The 15,000-nt window shown below is 44.9% G+C and overlaps 1 protein-coding gene across 1 annotated transcript in view; it reads left to right on the top strand.

The window, feature by feature from the left end:
- The first annotated feature begins 110 nt into the window (after nt 1-110).
- The window catches only part of mctp1b (multiple C2 domains, transmembrane 1b), a 54,915-nt gene continuing 40,025 nt past the window's right edge, over nt 111-15,000 (top strand). Inside the window, exon 1 of the mRNA XM_048259625.1 lies at nt 111-802. Coding sequence (XP_048115582.1) covers nt 287-802 — 516 coding nt within the window. The 5' untranslated portion in view covers nt 111-286. The remainder of the gene's footprint in view (nt 803-15,000) is intronic.

The following is a 15,000-nucleotide window of genomic DNA, read 5'->3' as shown; positions in this document are numbered from 1 at the left end:
CGGAGCTTTTACTCTGCCAGGCACTGCAGGTAACAGACCTCTTATAAACTTGCGCTTTTGCAGGGCATTAACATCTGGAAGTTGTGTCCTGCTGTTGGCTACTTCCGCAAGAGTAGCCTAAGCACTAAATAGATATAGTCGTTAGCAGGTTATTGCGACAACGGCACTGTACGCAGAGAGAGGACTTACACTTACACCAAGCCTTTCCTTTTTGCATAAGTGTAAGCGCCGCTGGGACATTTCTGTCTGTTCTGCAGTGTCTCTAACAAGCTGTTGCCTGCGGAGCATGGAGATGGGACCCGAGGAGGGTGAGTTAGGGGGGGATAGCGACTCCGTGCCCTACCAGAAAAGAATGTGGAAGCAATTTCAGGCGAAATCCAAACCCTTTATGAGCAATAAACTTGCCTCAAGTCGCGGCGAAGGAAAAAAAGAGGGAGGTAGCTGGCTGTTTAAGAAGAAAAAACAGCATCAGAACGCCCTGGTGCGAACGCTGTCCTCTTCGCAACCCAACCTGCACACTTTAGGATCACTGCGTGACGGTGAGGAAGACAAGCCCCCCCGTTGCGGCACAACAGACCCGCGCATCCGCAAGGCACGGGCAGCGATGCACGGAAACACTGCGGGGGCAGAGATCGCTAAACAGCCGGTGATGGCGAAACAGAGTAGCCCAAAGCCCACCGTGTCACATTTGGTGCAATCACACCATAAGAGCTCCTCTCTCGGCTCAGCTTGCCTTGAGACGTTGCGGAAGGACCCCGTGGTCAAAGATGGGGAGAGACAACAGCTGGATGACATGGAATCGGTAAGTGGACTCCATGGCAGAGACTCGCATTCTACCGAATGGTTGATTGATAAACTGTGTTTTTTGCTTTGCTTGTAATTTTTACTGATGGATTGGAAAAAGTATAGTAGGCTACTGCACATTGGGCTCCGCGCGCTCATTATCATACCTACACGCTTCGTGGAGTGAAATTGGATTTTTACCTCAGATTTTCTACACTACTGTATGATTTCAAACGACATTTGTTTAAGGCATTGTAGCAGAATTCAATATTCCTCACTCCACTGTAACAAGTAGCCTAGTGGATTCAGTGGACTAGTTGACCAGGTAGTCTAGTTATCCTTTCATTTTCCCTCCATTGGAAAGAAAGAGGTCCTTTGAAAACACTACCTTTCAACCAGGTATCATATTTCCAATGTTTCTACTCTGTGACATTTCCCATGGGAGTGGTTTGGATGTTTTGGATAACTCAGTTGTGCGCTGGCTGTCTTTCCATATTATTTTCTGCACACCCTAAGTTTCTGTCCCACTTCGTCCGTTTGACACGCACTGTGCCACAATGACTAAATGTACAATGGCTTGAGAAGATGATTTGAAAATACCATGTAGCCTATATTTTCCTTCTGCAAAGCTCTTTAAGAATCCGAATGAGCCCCTTTTACTTTTGTTAGAAAGAGAATGGAGCGCATGCAGCATTGCCAGAATCAGATTGGCGCCAGATCCGATGTAATCAGGGTGGGATATGACTGTCACGCGTCCATAGAGCAAGGTAGTGCTGCGCTGAGCTCCATTGTAAAAGAGGTGTGTGGAGAGATATTATATACATGGTAGTGTCCAGCAAAACGCCAAGCCCCTATACAGGACTGGTGCATTTTGAAGGTGCTCATTAAATGAGGCACTTACAGGAGGCTGGGCTGTTTAAGCCACAGTGACAGCCACAGTTTTTGTGAAAGACTCAGGCTCTCTCAGGGATTCTTGGGCGAAGAGGATTATTGATTTCCTCTTCACTACTCAGTCTTGACAGAATTACAAACAGCTAAGACTGTCTGATCTGTATTGACAGAGGGGAGCTCAAAACACACACACACACACACACACACACACACACACACACACAACACAACACAACACAACACAACACAACACACACACACACACACACACACACACCAGACACCCTGTACAGTATTAACAGCTCATGGAGAGATCTACACTACTCTCCTAACCCTCTACACACAAATATTATATCAGGGTTCATTATTTAGATCACCTGTAAAACACAATATGTGAGAATGGAGGAATCACAGAAACAGTGTTTTGTGTGCAGACTCGAGCCATACACATCTGCAATGCTGTCTGTAGTGTTATTTTTGCAAATGAATGCACATGCAAATCAGAGAAATCAGGATTTGCGTTATTGCCCCCTGTGAACGAGCATGAATTTCCCCTCGGTAGGTTGTTTCTCTCTCTGCTTCCCACCCAACCCCTCCACACATGCAGGTATCCATCAGTAGCTGATTGCATAATATCCCTTAAGCCAGCGGTGCGTGAGGAATATCAAGCGTTCCGCTAGCACACTGGCTCTCCCTCCACGCGCGTCCACGGTCAGGTCCATAGCAGGAAGCTTGTGCAGGAACGTGACTCTGCTCACACACACACACACACACACATGGGGGGCTCCCCCATTACCAGCGCTGATCATCTCTGATGCGGTTTCCATGGAGTCAAACATATGTGGGGACTTGAGCGACTAATACACACTAGTACAATCACACTCCTGAGACCTGAGTCTTCCATTTTCATTTTTTATCTTTTGGTGGGGTGGGGGGTGCTGCTGCAGGAATCACAAATTGATTAGGTACAATGCGAACTGAGAACAGTCTATGAGTGTGTGCGTGTGTGTGTGTGTGTGTGTGTGTGTGTGTGTGTGTGTGTGTGTGTGTGTGTGTGTGGAGGGTGATTTAATTGATAAGCAAAGTCAAATGTGTCAAACGCATGGACCAAACCAATTATTTGTGGGCAAATGTACGTGTTGTGCATTTATATATGTAATAGGCTATACTTCAGACTTTAGCCCGTCTTCTTCGCCTGTCAGTTAAATTAGGGTTCTATAGGTGTCTTTCTCTGTGTGTGTGTGTGTGTGTGTAAAATCTGAAAGCTGGAATGGATCATTGGGTTTTATGGCTAGTAAATTGAGAAATGAGTGTGGCTGCAGCAACCTTGGTGTGGCACACAGACACTGACACAGACAGAACAGCGGCGTTAATGTGCTTTCTGCCGTCGCCACAGAAGGTCAGCAGTTTTTAGGCTTGTCCTCCTCGCAAGTTAAAGATGTGCTGAGGAGTGGCACACAGCCAGCTCAGGGAAGTGCACCATTTCTTCCTTTCTTTCTTTCTTTCTTTCTTTCTTTCTTTCTTTCTTTCTTTCTGTCTGTCTGTCCCACCTCTCCCAACACATGTACAGTTTTTTCATATGCTTTGGCACATTTCTCAGATCAGAATGGTAATTCTGCTTGGTAAAGCTGTTTGTTCAAACTCCATATCATCTTATCACGTGTGCACATTATTGAAGCAGTTTCTCCCCATTTTCAACAAAAAGCAATGCTTTCATACATCCAAGCAACTGATTTTGTACAAATGCCTGCTGTTTTTTTTCTTTCATTTTGGCTAATGTCATGTTGGTCAAAATGCACTATACTGGTTCCCTGCTGAACAGTCCTACCATAAAACAAATTGGCATTTTATTTCTTTTTTCATTTGCGCCATGCTGTAAAAGCCTTTTTTCCCTTACAGTAATACTGTCACAATGTCTGTCAACAGAAAAAAACTGTTAAACATATCCGCTGTCTTGCAATCAACTCTCTCCACACACAATAATGTGTAACTTACTGTAGTTATGAAATAGAAAATGCTGCTGCCCTGTGCATTATTCATTTGAAAATACTTACACAGTAAACTGTCACATTGACAACAAGACAAAACAGTTTGACTATCTTGACATAAACAATGGCATCATGACTCGTCATTTTGATTGCACTGACCGTTTCATTGGCATACATATTTGCTTTTGAGGCATTAACTAAGCATTCTGAGCAAGATACAGACTTTTGCATGTTATCCTCTATGCGGTGCAGTTTGCACTAATTGTTTTGAGAAATGTACTAACTGTTGTGCAAATGTTCATTCTGATTCAAGAAATGCTCCAAAGCGAGAGAAACTGTAACTAACCCAACATGCCAGTACCACCTCTCCCATCACATTTAACTAACCCAACACATCAGTACCACCTCCCCCAACACATTTAACTAACCTAAAAAAGCTAAATTAGTAAATGCAAATGTAATGCAGTGGTGTAGTCTAGTTAGCTGTACTGTGTATACTGTGATGTAGTCTTGTTAGCTGTAGTTGGTATACTTACACCACTGATGTAATGTAATGTAATATTGCCATGCAAAAACAATAATGTTTTGCCAAAGTATTTTTTGGAAACAGACAGAGTAAATAAAACTTGAACCAAAGGGAAAAGAACATGAAGCAACACCCCATGACAATGCAAATTATTCCAAAAGCAAATATTTCCACTGCTCAATTCGTTGACACTAGCTGTTTGCATAGTCAAATTCACCCAGTGGCACTATGGAGTCGGTAATTGAAAGTGTTTGTGAGTGAGAGGGGCATGCTTCTGTGTTTGCACAAACTCTCACATCCAAGAGCTTTTTTCCTTGTTAAAGGTTCTTCGTTACTCCTGAATTTTCTCCTGAGTTTAAAAAAAAAGGATTATTATTTCCAATATCTTTAAAATGTATAAAAACATGCATTCAGTAGTTTCAATAATTGTAATAAATTCACTTCCAGAAACCGAGGTAGTCACATCTGAATCTAGACACACGCATATACTGTAGACATTGTGTGGCCCAGAGTTGTGATTGGCTTTTTGTGTGAACTCTTCACATATTGGCTCCTTCTTCATGTGAGGTCAGAGGCGGTCAATGTGGAGACTCCATCGTCACGGTGACACGGTGATGAATTTGTTCTGAGCTACTTTGCGTTCCCTTGCAATACGTTTGCATTCCCATCCAGCAGTCTTGCATTCCCATCAGTATTTTATGAGCTAGTAGTTTGTGTGGGGGCTTGTGTAACGGCTATTTATTGAGTCAATGTGGAGCCTAGCCTCCATATTAACCCCCTCAGGACTCATGTCCCGCACCATTACATCACAGGCTTATGCCAGATACAGCTCTCCAACCCAGGAGATTAACACCTCACAGGACGGCCACACACACACACACACAGAGAGAGAGAGAGAGAGCTGCAGGCACAGATTAGACTGCCATTGGCAGTTGACATCTTGTGCTGTCCTCACTATACACACACACACACACACACACACAGATCTTTCTGGAGATGGTTGTTGCCGTTTTTATGGTTGACAGGATCTCTGTCCTCTGTCCAGACTGAGGAGTCTTCTTCAGGTTGAATCATTCTCAGGTCCGTGTTGACCAGGTATCAAGTGAGCTGTGACAGAGTGGTAGTTGTGGTCAGGCGTTTTCATGAGGGCGACACCATGGCCTGAGTCCCGCCCTGAGGCCGTGGTCTCCGCTAGACTTATGCGTGAGCGCTTGGGGGCAGAGACGCTGCACGCCTATCGGATGATTCTGGCATCGGCCACGCACGACGAATCTTCCGCGCTCAGCTCGACGTGCGGACGTCTGATTTCGGTAAGCAGGTCTCACCATTGTGTTGTGGGTTAATTGTTGGAGATGTTGAATAAGATCAAATTAATGGAGGTCCTCCATTCACACATTAGTCCTCGTAGATAAGTCAGATGGCCTTGCTGGTATAGGGCTGGGTGATATGGCCTAAAAAAATCTCAGATCCCCCCCCACAAACTACAAATGACAATACAAATTGTTCAAAACAAGTTATGACTTTTTCATTTTCCCTTTAGACTTTTATCTAGTTTGGTAGGAGGTCTAATAATCCTTTGGTAGTAATAGACAAGTTGGATGGGGGTTATAATGCAGACAGGGTTAGGTTTAGGTGCCTTGAAGTCGACGGTCGCAGCGCTACCTTGAAGTCGACGGTTGGGTCTTAAAACACCATCTAGCTGAGCAGACAGTGCTCAGGGCCTATGACAACTCTCTCGGTGATCAGTTCTCTGTTCGCATATCAGGCTCAGAAATGATTGGCTTTAACTTGCTAATGTCTTGATCAGATCATTATGTTTTCCTATATAGGCTGTACGTTTCTATATGCTACAGGCCCACACACTGTGTGTTGGCGCAGTGTTTCAATACAATTTTAAGGTAGGCTGTTCCTTTTGGCTGCTGATAAAACTTTCCTGTCACAAAATCTGTATATTGAATTTCATTTTGGCACAAATCCAAGGCAGCCATTGAAAGACTGGTACGGCTGGTAGATCGAACAGAATCCAGAACATTGTGGTCCCCCTCCTGTCTGTGCTAAACAGATCCATCTGCCATGATGTGCTCTCTCGTACTCCGTTGGGACGGGACATATTGATCACCGCTGCTGCTTTTACTACAGAGTAGTATGGCAGTCTTCATTAGTCTATAGAAGTCAAGTTGTCTTCATTAATCTGGTGTAGAACAGCAGTTCTTATTAGTCTAAAGTAGTCCTGATTTGAAGGGGTGGTTCAGGATTTTCGACATAGGACCTCATTTCCAAGTTAGCAAGTGTGATATTTATCAGAAATCCTTGAGATTATTGAGAAATCCTATCTAAATACTCAGAGGCTCAGTCTATCTGATGCTTGCTCTGTCCACTAGTCTACCAATCCCTAACATAGTGAGCCTCATCTGGTCATGTTGTGTTGCTTGTGTTGAAACAGCACTGTGGTGTAGATTGATATACTGTACCTCTGGTGAATATCTAAGCCTTTATCATCAGGTTGGATCATTCAGGTTAGAGCCTGATGTCTATCACAGAGTCATTTTGTCCTGTGCATTTAGTAATATATTTCATCCAAAGCAGCTTACAGTGATGTAATGATCAACATGATCAGGGTGTATGCGTGAATCCCAGCAGCAGAGAAGATCCCAGGACAGCTGAGAGGTCCAAGGGTGTATGTGTGGATCTCAGGGTGTATGTATGGATCCCAGCACAGCTGAAGGTTCTCAGGGTGTATGTGTGGATCCGAGCACAGCTGGAGGTTCTCAGGGTGTATGTGTGGATCCCAGCACAGCTGAAGGTTCTCAGGGTGTATGTGTGGATCCCAGCACAGCTGGGGGTTCTCAGGGTGTATGTGTGGATCCCAGCACAGCTGGAGGTTCTCAGGGTGTATGTGTGGATCGCCAGCTCGTTTGCGGAGCTTATTCTCAAACATCATCATCATCAAGAACCCCTCCTGATGTGGTTGGAAATTTCATTAGTCTGAAACAATCCCTCCCCTCTCCACTCCCTCCCCTCCTCTCCTCCTCTCTCCTCTCCTCCCCTCTCCACCTACCGGTACTCTCTCCTCTTCTCCCCACTCCTCCTCCCTCCTCTCTCCTCCCCTCTCCACCTCCTCTCCTCCTCTCTCCCCTCCTCTCTCCTCCCCTCTCCACCTCCTCTCCTCCTGTCTCCCCTCCTCTCTCCTCCCCTCTCCACCTCCTCTCCTCCCCTCTCCACTTCTCCTCTCAGCTCTCCCCTCCACCTCCTCTCCCTGATGGACTCCATAATTATACCGTAACTCTTTTAGGCCTCACTCCATGTCTGTGAGTTCACACTCTCACCACGTGCAGGCACAAGAGTGTGAATGTGTGTGTGTGTGTGTGTGTGTGTGCGTGAATGTGTGTGTGAGCGAGGCATTTATTTTCTCAGCTTCTGCTGCGTAGACAACTTTTAGTGGCAGGCGAGATATAGTGCTGATAAAACATATGCCTAGATCGTGACTTCCCTCCGCTCTGTTGTGGCCCTGGCATTACGGCACCTGCTAAATGTGAACATAACCATTTCAAATGAACGAGACGTTGCAGACGCAGCCGCAGGCACAGGAACAGGGGCTGTACGCTGACGCATAAATACTCGTTACTAATTACGACAGGGCTTTGTGTTTATGTCTTTGGCGCACGCTAAGCTGCGGTAGATGGGAGTGATGGCTGATGGGTAATGGCTGATTGATGTCTTGCGACGTGTTGATGGGCCCATCAGAGGCCTGCTGCTGCGTTACAGAAGCCCTGCGTCGTGAGAGAGGCTCATAAATTACCCAGCCTTGTGTGATCTGCATGGCGAGGGGAGAGAACACACATTCTGTGTGTGTGTGTGTGTGTGTGTTTGTATGCATGTATATGTGTGTGTGTGTGTGTGTGTGTGTGTGTGTGTGTGTGTGTGTGTGTGTGTGCGTGTATGTGTGTGTGTGTGTGTGTGTGTGTGTGTGTTTGTGTGTGTGCGTCTGTGTATTTGTGTGTGTATGTGTGTGTGCGTGTGTATGTGTGTGTGTGTGTTTGTGTATCTGTGTGTTAGTATGTGTGTGTGTCTGTGTGTGTATGTGTGTTTGTGTGCGTGTGTGTGTGTCTGTGTATTAGTGTGTGTGTGTGTGTGTGTGTTTTAGTGGGGTGACTACACCACAAGCCAATTTCTCAATGGTTGATCATCTCATCAACAAAAGTGTGGAGGATTTATGACACGAGGCCTTACGACAAGGCATTGCCTGCTGTGCGGCTCATTCTGGCCAATTAGATGCTGTAAATCCAGCGTGCCGTTTCCCACACAGGGCCATTGATCTGCTATAATTTAGTGCCTTTCTATTTCTGTCTGTTGTCGTGTTCTCCCATCAGGCATTTTGGCAAACTATAGAGCACGATAGTGGTTGATTCAAGAGCAGGCTTGGCTCTGATCTCGCCCTGGTGTAGCAGCCTGATGTGACTCTGATGTGACTCTGGTGTAGCCCTGGTGTGACTCTGATGTGACTCTGGTGTGATTCTGATGTGACTCTGGTGTGGCTCTGATGTGGCTCTGATCTGGCCTTTATGTGGCCCATGTCTGTCCATGTTATGTCAGATCAGGGCCCGTGGCCAGACAGTGTGAGCTGCTACCCTATAGCAGCTACAGTACCTTGGCTTTGGCTGATCTTGGCCAACTAGTGTTGCTGATAATTGATATACTCTGTAGATTTTGACATCATAAGGTACTCGGATATCATATAGGCTCAAATAGGGCTTAGTGAAGGTCACCAACTGCATCCATCCAGGCAGACTAGAAAAAGTATGAAAAAACATCTATCATGGAATTTCTGGAATATCATGGAATTTCGGAAAGTCTATTCCAGACATGGAAAGTCAGGGAATTTTATAAGTCTTGGGGCAAAGTCATGGAATATCAGGGAATTTTGTTGTAGCAGTTTAAAATTTACTTGCCAAAATACATTAATACAAATATTTCCACACATAATTGGTGTATATCTGATTATTAACTTTACTGCTTGCCCAACTTTCTTTATTCAATGCCCATTTATTCATCTCCCGCTCTAAAAAAGTAAAAGATTCTTGAACGCTACGCGGCTGCTCTGAAATCATTGGTCGGTATATTGTGCCATTCATTATAGTAAGTCATGGAAATTCATATTTTTTGTCAAGGAAAGTCAGGGAAAAGTCATTTACATTTGACTTAGAGTGGGAACCCTGATCTATGTGCTGTGGTGTCTGTTGCTGTCTGTGTGATGCCTGTCTGTAGGAAATGGCATTTGAGGCGTTGGTGTTGTGATCTGTGCACTGAGGAAACGCTCATGGAAACAGCAGCCACAGGTGCTGACTCAGGTTATTTAGCTTCCTTATCACCATGGCCACAGCTACTATTGCTTCATTATATGCTGGCATTGTGTTCTGCTCAGTAAACAGGAAGCTCAAATGTGCTCATTTGCTTCTGTTTATTTATACTAGTCCCATTTGGTGAACATGTAGGAGCATCAGACAACGCAGTTGTAATAAAAACTTGTGTATAAGTGTAAGTGTATAAGTGCTGTTTGTTATTCAGAGTGGTACTTACCTTTAAGGTTTGACATGGCCTGGAAATTCACAGAGGCTATATCTCAAACCGCATACTGTGCACTGAGCACTTACCTGCATATTGCCCACTTTTTCGATGGTTAGTATTGTCCCAGTATTTGCACTATATACTTAAACTAAGTATTTGAGGTGTGCAAGTAGGCGGTTTGAGTCTGACTCTGACAGTAGACATGCAGGGCCAAGCAGTGGCCTTTTTTTTTTATTACTGGAAGTGGGTTATGTGGTCTCCTGTTCATTTTCACAATGGGTTTCACAAAGAGCTATAAGCCAGTGACTCTGTGTCTGACCAAATGCTTCCTCACACCAGAAATAGCACTAGCACACGAAAGTCCTCTGGCTGATTGGATTTAGTGCGGAGGATGCTTAAATAAGTAGCTGCTCTGCTACCACTTTTAGCTCAGTGTGTTCTGTAAAGCAGCTTGTTCTGCTAACACCCTAGCAGTCTAGGTCAGTGGCTGGCTAACTGTATGGCTGCTAGGCTAGTAGTGCGTAGCTCTGTTGGGTGGTGTTGATGGGTGCCAAGTACAAAGCAGCAAAGTCTCTTATAGTGTTCCAACCTGTGAAATGTGACATACTTATATGAGTCAGCTGCCTGATTATTAAGTTTATGCTGAATTTTGTTACTGTACAGGGTGAGTAGGACTAATGCAGTCTTCATTCTCACTCGTGTTTGTATGCCTTAATGGCTACTGATTGTCTTTCAGATTTCAGTCTGGCATTGTCCAGCTTGTAAGGTCATCAAAGGATTTCGATTATGAAAGCATGGCCTGAGTTGTCAGGTTAACTTCAGACAAAATGGCAGCTCATTGATAGTGGTTGACATTCATTGATTAACTTCATAGAAAGCAACTCTTGTTCTGTAGGCCTACATGTATGTACTGTATGTTTGTATTTATGTACAATATGCATGTATTGTATTATTAGATTTGAATCAAATGACCTGTGTGTGTAAGTGTTGTGTTAATTCAGAACTTGGAAACACAAAGTTTTTTACAGTTTTTTCTGATTGCTTAAGCACATTTTTTGTAACTATGGCTTTTTTTGCAAAACTCTACACACAAATGGCAAAACCTCTCACCCAATCAGCAAAACATTGTAGTTCTTGTAGCTAACACACCTTGCTTACTGTAATGTTGGTGATGTTTTTATGAAGAAGTGGGGCAGACGTCAGCATTCAAAATTAAGCTGCTAACAAAACTGTGAAGGAAAACTGAAATACATGGTTCAAATCTGTGGTGATGGTATGTGGGAGCACAGACAAAGCAGTCGTCTCTCCTACACTACTGGAAGTGGAGCAGAGCTGTCCTGGCTCCCAACACAGAGCTTCAAGCCTGGCAGCTTATCATGGCGGAGCATGCAGCCCTGCTTACTGATGGATTCCACATGAATTCATCTCCTAAACCACAAAAACAACCTCATTTGGAGCCAAATAATCAGCATTGAATCCTCTCTCACATTCCTCCGCCACTCTGAGTGTGTGTGAGTATGTATATGTGAGTGTGTGTCTGTATGTGTGTGTGTGTGTGTGTATGTGTATGTGTGTGTGTGAGTGTGTATTTGTGTGTGTGTGTGTGTGTCTGTGTGTGTGTGTATGTGTCTCTGTGTGTGTGTGTGTGTGTCTGTGTGTGTGTGTATGTGTCTCTGCGTGTGTGTGTGTGTGTGTGTGTGTGTGTGTGTATGTGTGTCTGTGTGCGTGTGTTTTCAGCACCAGATCCTGTCTCACATTTCACTGCCACTCTGCCCCACCCTGTATGTGTGTGAGAGGGTGTGTATGTGTTTGTGTGTGTGTCAGTGTTTGTGTGTGTGTGTGTGTGTGTGTGTGTGTGTGTGTGAGAGAGAGTGAGTGTAAGTTGTGAACGTGGGATGCTCACACTTGACTGTTGTTTTCACAAGCATCTGTGTCATCAGCCATGGGCACAGCTCTATGTGGCTTGTTGCTACGGTGACTACATTTCTCTCTGGATTCTCTCTCTCTCTCTCTCTCTCTCTCTTTCTCACACACACACACACACACACACACACACACACTCACACTTAGGTCAGTTAGCCACTCCAGGGAGTAGCCCTGAGAGAAGCACAGCATCCAGACACTTTGTTTTAAATTAAGACACATAGGGCTCCATTATGATGGTCAAAAGCGCGGCACAAAGTGCATTCTCATCACAACGCAACATCCTACACTCGAGTTTTTCACCATGCCCGTCTCTTTTATTGAGCAATGCGCTCAGGGGTGTGGCAATTAACGTCTATCTATCTATCTGTCTATCTAAATGTCCTTAGGTTTTTTATTTAGTCATCCAAACATTATTGATGTAAGTGGTGCTCTTTCAGGCTATGTGTTCGATGGTAAACCATTGTCAGTCAATAGTGAAAGTAATTAACTAACTGTTTTGCCCATGGTGAAGTTAGTTTCACTTTGCCTATGAGTTTAAATAATAGATCAGTGCAGATGTGTGTAGGCTATACTCTGCTATGTTTTAGTAGAGCATTGGTTTAGTGGAATACCTGTTCCATATGGTCTCGCGTGCAAGCAGATTCCTTCAAATGGGCCGGTGACCATCAAAATACCAATGCGCTGTTTGAAGTCACGCTGCTTTCTGTTAAAGGGAATGACAGATGTCACACTCATTGGTTTAAAGGATGTTACGGCCAAAACACACCCATGACTGATTAAAGAAACATAAGACCAACCTTTTTGTGCTAGGCGCCAACGTTTGATAACAAAACACCCCCAATGTGGACTGGACAAACCCCGAAATTTGTTTAAGCTATTCGCCAGTGACCATGCGTTTTAGATCGCCAAAATATAGCCCTTCGTGTCTTGGCTGCGCTTACATCGTATATTAGAGGTAAACCGGTATTCTCTTACATTTCCAAATCTCTCAACATCTGGCATATTCTCTCTGCGCATGTGTGTGTGTGTGTGTGTGTGTGTGTGTGTGTGTGTGTGTGTGTGTGTGTGTGTGTGTGTGTGTGTGTGAGAGAGAGAGAGAGATAGGGCGGGGGGTTATGTGTGAGATCATACACACTCATGCATGTCCTTTGCTTCCTGTGCCTTTCCATACATTTGTGTACTGCTCCCTCAACCACAAATCACACACTTGTGAGTGTGTAGGCTACTACAAGCACTCAGACACTTCTACACAACTTCCACACCCAGGCACTTTATTTCAAATCAGAAACTGTCAGTGGCTCCACTTAGTTGATGAATGAATTATCATATATTACAGGTAAACCGGTATTCTCTTACCTTTCCAAATCTCTCAACAGCTGGCATATTCTCTCTGCGCATGTGTGTGTGTGTGTGTGTGTGTGTGTGTGTGTGTGTGAGAGAGATAGATAGGGTGGGGGTGGGTGGGGGGTTACTGTATGTGTGAGATCATACACACTCATGCATGTCCTTTGCTTCCTTTCCATACATTTGTGTACTGCTCCCTCAATCACAAATCACACACTTGTGTGTGTACTACAAGCACAACTTCCATACCCAGGCACTTTGTTTCAAATCAGAAACTGTCAGTGGCTCCACCTAGTTAATGCACGAATTATCGTATATTAGAGGTAAACTGGTATACAGTTTACCTTTCAAAATCTGCCAACAGCTGGCATATTCTCTTTGTGCATGTGTGTGTGTGTTTGTGTCAGGGGGGTTGTGTGTGTGTGTGTGTGTGTGTGGGGGTGGGGGTTGTGGGGGTTGTGTGTGTGTGATTCAGGATTCAAGATTCAATACTTTAATTGCCATACAACAGAAGTTGTTAGGAATTTGCTGCAGTGTGCTCTACAGTACAACAGACAAGACAACACCAAACAAAGATAAGAAGCCAAAGACATAGACATAGACATAGACATCAGACATAGTACATTCATCCATGGCTCATCCCTACATAGGCAAGAGTCAAAAGTGGCAGTTGACATTTTAGTGGACGTTTACCCAAAGTTCAGGATTTAAGTTCACTTCCAAAAGTGCTAATGTCACAGGGTGATGATGACAATGTACTGTGGCATATAGCATGAATAAAATTTAAAACATATTGCTAAAAAAAAAGAGCAAAAACACACTATCCAAGACCTATGCTGGCTTGATCTGCTTCCATAAGGTATTGGTGCAAGGGTGAAGAGTTATTTAAAAATCTGATTATACTACAGTATTTGCTATGTAAAAAGTGGGAGGTATTTGTGTTAATAGCCCTCAGCCTTCTACCTGATGGGAGGATCTTAAGGAGGTGGTTTGCAGGATGAGTTGCATCCAGCAGGATTTTTATGCCCTTGCGTTGCATGTGGGCCTTGTAGATTTCTGCTATCGGTGAGTTTGCAACCTATGATCTTCTCGGCCGTGTGAACTATTCTGTCTAGCTGTAGCCTGTTCTGAACAGTGGCGTTTCCATACCAGACAGTAATAGAGAAGGAGAGAATACTCTCAATAGTGGCGCGATAGAATTGCAGCATCCCCTTGCAGGCCACCCCAAATTTTCTCAGCTGCCGGAGAAAAAAGAGCCTCTGGTGGGCTTTGCTAATGACACAGCTCAGGTTGTCTCCCCATTTCATAGAGGATGAGACTATGGTCCCTAAGAACCTAAAGCTGCCCACCCGTTCCACCTCTACCCCATTGATGGTCAGGGGCTTGATGTGTGTGTGTGTGCTCACTCCAGCCAGAGCCACACACTTTATTTTGTGTACTACCAGCCACACACAGCAGAGCACAGCACCCACCCTTTCCTCATATTGACAGGACAGTTGGGGACAGCTTTGGTGTACACAGCCACACACAGCAGAGCACAGCACCCACCCTTTCCTCATATTGACAGGACAGTTGGGGACAGCTCTGGTGAGACTGAGGGGATCGGCTGGATTTGTTTACCTCAGCTCCCAACGTGGTTTTGTCCCCCTCAGATTTACGTCTCAGTCACAAGGGCCCCAGAAACGCCCTCGGCATCTCCCCTTGATAGAGCACATCTGTGGGCCTGGTTTGGCCCTCGGCATCTCCCCTTGATAGAGCACATCTGTGGGCCTGGTTTGGCCCTCGGCATCTCCCCTTGATAGAGCACACCTGTGGGCCTAATCTGGCCCTCAGCATCTCCCCTTGATAGAGCACATCTGTGGGCCTGGTGTGGGCCTAATCTGGCCCTCGGCATCTCTCCTTGATAGAGCACACCTGTGGGCCTCGTGTGGGCCTAATCTGGCCCTGATATGGTTCTGATGCGGCTGCAGTCTGGCA

The sequence above is a fragment of the Alosa alosa genome, chromosome 12 (genome assembly GCF_017589495.1).
Source record: "Alosa alosa isolate M-15738 ecotype Scorff River chromosome 12, AALO_Geno_1.1, whole genome shotgun sequence".
Taxonomy (NCBI): domain Eukaryota; kingdom Metazoa; phylum Chordata; class Actinopteri; order Clupeiformes; family Clupeidae; genus Alosa; species Alosa alosa.
This window is presented reverse-complemented; position numbering and strand designations above follow the sequence as displayed.